General features: G+C 45.2%; 1 protein-coding gene across 2 annotated transcripts in view; it reads left to right on the top strand.

Annotated features, from left to right (window-relative positions):
• Positions 1-1977: 1977 nt before the first annotated feature.
• The window catches only part of LOC137047878 (tenascin), a 31687-nt gene continuing 26705 nt past the window's right edge, over positions 1978-6959 (top strand). For both annotated transcript variants that reach the window (XM_067425786.1, XM_067425785.1), the window contains exons 1-2: positions 1978-2464; positions 3491-4675. In XM_067425786.1, coding sequence (XP_067281887.1) covers positions 2116-2464; positions 3491-4675 — 1534 coding nt within the window. In that variant the 5' untranslated portion in view covers positions 1978-2115. The remainder of the gene's footprint in view (positions 2465-3490; positions 4676-6959) is intronic.

Below are 6959 nucleotides of genomic sequence, written 5' to 3'. Positions count from 1 at the left end.
CTCTTGATGTAACTGGCTACCTGAGTTAGCCCAACTTATTCACGTTTACAGTGACAGAGATTTGACATTTCACCTGGTCACGGATCGGCTTGATCTCAGGTGTTTGTTCTGGACATCATTTGGAGAAATAAGAGACTCCAGTGAGTTTACAGCCTTTAGACTCCCTGATGTTCCTCCTCAGTGTTTCTGACTCGTTTTCCAGCACAAATATCTCAACATTCTTACTCCAAATAAACAAATCTCTGTCAGTGGAGTCAGAAAAATCATCGGTTTCCCTTTGAATTACTGACAGATGACAAGTCTTAAAATCATCAGGCATTTCTCTTCTCCAGTAGTTACGTCTTGATTGAAGAATGTTTAGATATGTGGGCTGGAAAACAAGACAGAAACACTGAGGAAGAAGAAGAGGCTATGAAATCATGTCCAAAAGAGCATGGTTATGGTTAGTGTAGTCCACATTTAATCTAAACCGATCAGGGTCTCTGGGGAAAACGTGACACTCTTTCTCAGGTGAAGTCACTGATGGCTCGATGGCTTCAGCGGGGAAGGATCATGACATTTACTTTACTTTTCTAGGATTTACTTTCCTTGATCTGATCTGGCAGACGGACACTGGAGCTTCTGTGGACGTTTACTGCGTTATTTAAAGTAAACATGGAATTAAAGTCGACCCTGTTTGCTCTCTTAATGCACATTCCTGCTCTTCGTCAGAATTAAATCAGCTCGGAAAAGACTTTCAGCAGTCCCTTATTTTTCAAACCTTCGCCTCAGACCTTCTGAAGCTTAGGAGTGCAATGGGCTGCAAATGTTCTTATGTTGATTCAACTGTTGCACATAAACAGAATATAGACAGAAATGTGCAAAAGTCTTAGATACGTTACCATTTTCACTCCCCGAAAATTGTTTTTAAGCCAGTTATTTATATGTTTTTGCAATAGTGTGTCAGTCGGTAATCTCAGTTCACGTTTTCAAACATCTAATGCTTTCAAAAATAATATCATAAATAGATTTAGTTTATCAATGAACTCCTAATAATTAAATCCAATCCGTGTGTTGTGGGACAACGCTTTGCTTGTTTTGTCCTGGCACGCTGGCTCAGAGTCTTCCAGCTTTGCAGGAGAGTTTCTTCAAGACATGTTGTGGCAGTTCTTCTGGATTTCATCTCAGTTTCTTCATGTAATCTCAGACGGACTCGATGATGGAGAGATTAGATCTCCGTGTGGATCAGCTGCTGTCAGACTCAAAAATCTCTCTGGAATGGATTATTACAATTAATGGCAAAATAAATGTTTGAAAATGTAAACTGATGTTACCTACTGACACACTATTGCAAAATATATAAATAACTGGCTTTAAAACATGTTTGTGGGGTGAAAATACTAAAAATACAGTACTGTATGTTTATACACTACCTTAAAGGATTATTGGGAACACCTGTTCAGTTTCTCATTAATGCGATTATCTAATCAGCCAATCACATGGCAGTTCTTCAGTGCATTAGGGGTGTGGTCCTGGTCAAGACAATCTCCTGAACTCCAGACTGAATGTCAGAATGGGAAAGAAAGGTGATTTAAGCCGTTTTGAGCGTGGCATGGTTGTTGGTGCCAGACGGGCCGGTCTGAGTATTTCACAATCTGCTCAGTTACTGGGATTTACACACACAACCATTTCTAGGGTTTACAAAGAATGGTGTGAGAAGGGAAGAGCATCCAGTCTGCAGCAGTCCTGTGGGAGAAAATGCCTTGTTGATGCTCGAGGTCAGAGGAGAATGGGCCGACTGATTCAAGCTGATAGAAGAGCAACTTTGCTTGTTGATCAATGCCACAGAGAATTAAGGCAGTTCTGAAGGAGAAAGGTGGTCAAACACAGTATTAGTGTGTGTTCCTAATAATCCTTTAGGTGAGTGTATATTTATATGATAAATGTCTATTATGGAAATCTTCATGAGGACTGAATTCTGTTTGTTTGAAACAGGTCGGACAGACGCTTGAAGAGAAGAACATCAACAGCTCATCTGTGAAAACTCAATCTAAATGTTTTGAGTTTAATAAAGCACGTTCTGGTTTACCAACAAAACATCATACACTGATTCTGGAGACGTTCCTCGCTTTAAAGATGGCGTTTGTGCCTCTCCTGCTCCTGCTCCTGCCGAGTCCGGTGCTCTCGATTCAGGATCCCAGATCCCCACGGGTGAGAGTTCAGGTCTCGGACACGTGTATGCAGAACGAGGCCGGAGAGAGAGAGCTAGACCTGGAGCCTGGTTCTGATCTGGTCCTGACGCACCGCATCCGGCTGGTGTCCGGCTCCGGCTCCGGCTCCGGCTCCGGCTCCGGCTCCGGCTGTCAGTGCGAGCTGGACTTCGCCGCCTTGCGTGAGCGAATTGAAAGACTGGAGAAGGAAGTTTCGGATCTGAGGGAGAAATGTGGAGGTCCGGACGGATGCTGCTCATCCCAGCAGAGCAAAGGTCAATCAATCAATCAATCAATCAATCAATCAGTCATCTTTATTTCTATCGCTCTTCTCCAGCGCCGATTGTGTCAGAGCAGCTTCAGTGTTAAACAGGACAATACTGCAGCAGAATTAGATTTGGCTGTACAGTCGTTCTGGAGTAAACAGTGATGTTATCAGCTTATTTTAATTCATCAGAGAGAGACAATGTTGGCAGATCAGTATTATAGTTTATAGAATTAAATAAGACCTCATTAATGAATGTTATTTGTATATTTAGTTGAATAACTCTGATCATAATGTTAGTGTCCCCAACTGAGCAAGCCAAGCCAAAGGCGACCAAAGGAACCGAAACTCCATCAGGGCATGATGGAGGAAAATAAACCTTAGAGAAACCAGACTCAGTTCTCCTCTGGCCTATTAACACACAGTGTGACATCTCTTAATTTACTGCTCGATAGTGTCGAATGCAGTGCTAAGATCGAGTAACACTAATAGAGAGACTCAACCACGATCAGATGATAAGAGTAAATCATTTGTAACTCTAATGAGAGCAGTCTCAGTACTATGATACGGTCTAAATCCTGACTGGAAATCCTCACAGATAACATTTGTTTTAAAAAGGAGCGTAGTTGTGAAGACACGGCCTTTTCTAGTGTTTTTGACAGAAACCGTAGATGGCCTGTGATTGAGTAATTCTGTAGGATCAAGTTGTGTTTTTTTGAATAAGTGGTTTGATAATAGTCTTCGGTACATATCTTAATATCTCAATAGTGTCGGCCCAGATCCGGGCCACATGTGGATCCCATGTGTGCCAGATGTGAGCCGGATCGGGGCAGCGGTCGCAGTTTATGGAGCGAGTCGTGTCACACACACACACACACACACAGACACACACACACACACACACACACACACACACACACACACACACACACACACACACACACACACACACACACACACACACAGACAGACAGACAGACAGACAGACAGACTGATGAGTGTGTTTAAATGCAGCTGTCCTCCTGTTCCTCCACAGGCTCCATCTGCACCACCGTTCGTCCCACGGTTGATGAGTGTCCTGATGACTGCAATGACCAGGGCCGGTGTGTGGATGGGAAGTGTGTGTGTTTCCCAGGATTCAGCGGGCCGGACTGCAGTATCCCGGACTGTCCTGATGACTGCAGTAGCAAAGGCCGGTGTGAGAATGGGAAGTGTGTGTGTGATGTGGGATTCTCCGGTCCGGATTGCTCTGTAAAAACATGTCCGGATAACTGCAGTAATCGTGGCCGGTGTGTGAATGGGAAGTGTGTGTGTGACGCAGGCTTCACTGGACCAGACTGCTCGTCCCGATCCTGTCCCAATGACTGCAGTAGCAAAGGCCGGTGTGTGAACGGGAAGTGTGTGTGTGATTCTGGATTCACAGGGCCAGATTGCTCCGAGAGTTCCTGTCCGGGGAACTGCAACGCCCGCGGCCGGTGTGTGAACGGGAAGTGTGTGTGTGACGCAGGCTTCACTGGACCAGACTGCTTGTCCCGATCCTGTCCCAATGATTGCAGTAGCAAAGGCCGGTGTGTGAACGGGAAGTGTGTGTGTGACGCAGGCTTCAGCGGCCCAGACTGCTCTGTAAAAACATGTCCGGATAACTGCAGCAATCGTGGACAGTGTGTGGATGGGAAGTGTGTGTGTGAGAGCGGCTTCACTGGTCCAGATTGCTCGTCTCGATCCTGTCCTAATGACTGCAGTAATCGTGGACGGTGTGTGAATGGGAAGTGTGTGTGTGAGAGCGGCTTCACTGGACCAGACTGCTCGTCCCGATCCTGTCCCAATGACTGCAGTAATCGTGGACGGTGTGTGAATGGGAAGTGTGTGTGTGAGAGCGGCTTCACTGGACCAGACTGCTCGTCCCGATCCTGTCCCAATGACTGCAGTAGCAAAGGCCGGTGTGTGGACGGGAAGTGTGTGTGTGAGAGCGGATTCACGGGTCCAGATTGCTCGTCCCGATCCTGTCCTAATGACTGCAGTAATCGTGGACGGTGTGTGAATGGGAAGTGTGTGTGTGAAGTGGGATTCTCTGGTCCAGATTGCTCCAGCAAATCCTGCCCCAACAGCTGCAGTCTCCGGGGCCGGTGTGTGAAGGGCCGGTGTGTGTGCCGCCGCGGCTTCACGGGGCCCGACTGCAGCGAATGCCAGAATGGCTTCACCGGGGAGAACTGTGACGTCGGTGAGTGAGGCTCTGCCTTTATTTCTGGTTTTCCATGTGATAATTGATCATTTGACAGATATTGATGGAGCGTTACATGCACAGATGGACATTACCCCCAGCGGACACATGCGGTCTCTGACCCTCTAGCGCCCCCATCTGGACAACTCTGGTTATTCTGATTCATGACGGCTCAATCACACCTAGGGCTGCACAATTACAGGAATTTACACGGCTGGAAACTTTCCATGGAAATTAACGTCAGTAAATGGGAATTAATGGGAATAAACTGGGAATTTGTAAAATTGCAGGTTAGTCTATAACAAGGAACTTAAACGTGGTTGAAGAAAATCATGCCGCATAATCTTGGTTAAAACAACAGATTTAATGCCATTTTCAGTCATTTCATAGAATTTCTACCCTGCACATTCCTCAATCTCACACACACATCATTACTCCAGTTTATCATCATTCCTCCAGTCTTCATGACCCTTCACTAATCATTCTCAGATGTGGATCTGATGATCAATGTTGAAACAGTTGTGCTGCTTAATATTTTTATAACGTGATACATTTTTCAGGATTCTTTGATAAATAAAAAGTTAAAGAACAGCATTTATTCAAAACAGAAATATTTTGTAACTTTATAAAGGATTATTAGGAACACACACTAATGCTGTTTGACCCTTTCTCCTCCAGAACTGCCTTAATTCTCCGTGGCATTGATCATCAAGCTGCTGAAAGCATTCTTTAGAAATGTCGGCCCATATTGATAGGAGAGCATCTTGCAGTTGATGGAGATTTGTGGGATGCACATCCAGGGCACGAAGCTCCCGTTCCACCACATCCCAAAGATGCTCTATTGGGTTGAGATCTGGGGACTGTGGCGGCCATTTTAGTACAGTCAACTCATTGGCATGTTCAAGAAACCAATCTGAAATGATTGGAGCTTTGTGACATGGTGCATTATCCTGCTGGAAGTAGCCATCAGAGGATGGGCACATGGTGGTCATAAAGGGATGGACATGGTCAGAAACAATGCTCAGGTAGGCCGTGGCATTTAAACGATGCCCAATTGGCACTAAGGGGCCTAAAGTGTGCCAAGAAAACATCCCCCACACCATTACACCACCACCACCAGCCTGCACAGTGGGAACAAGGCATGATGGATCCATGTTCTCATTCTGTTTACGCCAAATTCTGACTCTACCATCTGAATGTCTCAGCAGAAATCGAGACTCATCAGACCAGGCAACATTTCTCCAGTCTTCAACTGCCCAATTTTGGTGAGCTTGTGCAAATTGTCGCCTCTTTTTCCTATTTGTAGTGGAGATGAGTGGTGCCCGGTGGGGTCTTCTGCTGCTGTAGCCCATCCGCCTCAAGGTTGTGTGTGTTGTGGCTTCACAAATGCTTTGCTGCATACCTCGGTTGTAACGAGTGGTTATTTCAGTCAAAGTTGCTCTTCTATCAGCTTGAATCAGTCGGCCCATTCTCCTCTGACCTCGAGCATCAACAAGGCATTTTCTCCCACAGGACTGCTGCAGACTGGATGCTCTTCCCTTTTCACACCATTCTTTGTAAACCCTAGAAATGGTTGTGTGTGTAAATCCCAGTAACTGAGCAGATTGGGAAATACTCAGACCGGCCCGTCTGGCACCAACAACCATGCCACGCTCAAAACGGCTTAAATCACCTTTCTTTCCCATTCTGACATTCAGTCTGGAGTTCAGGAGATTGTCTTGACCAGGACCACACCCCTAATGCACTGAAGAACTGCCATGTGATTGGCTGATTAGATAACTGCATTAATGAGAAACTGAACAGGTGTTCCTAATAATCCTTTAGGTGAGTGTACACTATCATTTCAAAGTCATTAAGTCATTTTCTTTCTTTGAAGGAAATTAATACTTTTATTCAGCAAAGATGTGTTAAATTGATGAAAATTAATAGTCAGTGTTGGGAATAACGCATTACAAGTAACGAGTTGTGTAATCAGATTACTTTTTTCAAGTAACTAGTAAAGAAACACTACTTTTAAATTTACAACAAAATATCTGAGTTACTTTTTGAATAAGTTACACAAATTACTTTGTTTTCCCATGAGTGATGCGCCTCCTGTCTAACGTGTGAAGGCAATCGTGTGTGTGTGTGTGTGTGTGCGTGTGCGTGCGTCTGCGTGTGTGTGTGTGTCTGTGTGTGTGTCTGTGTGTGTGTCTGTGTGTGTGTCTGTGTGTGTGTGTGTGTCTGTGTGTGTCTGTGTGTGTCTGTGTGTGCGTGCGTGCGTGCGTGCGTGTGTGTGTGTGTG

This window comes from Pseudorasbora parva, chromosome 19, assembly GCF_024679245.1.
Source record: "Pseudorasbora parva isolate DD20220531a chromosome 19, ASM2467924v1, whole genome shotgun sequence".
NCBI classification, from domain to species: Eukaryota; Metazoa; Chordata; class Actinopteri; order Cypriniformes; family Gobionidae; genus Pseudorasbora; species Pseudorasbora parva.
Note: the sequence above shows the minus strand (reverse complement) of the source record. Positions and strands in the feature narration are given on the sequence as shown.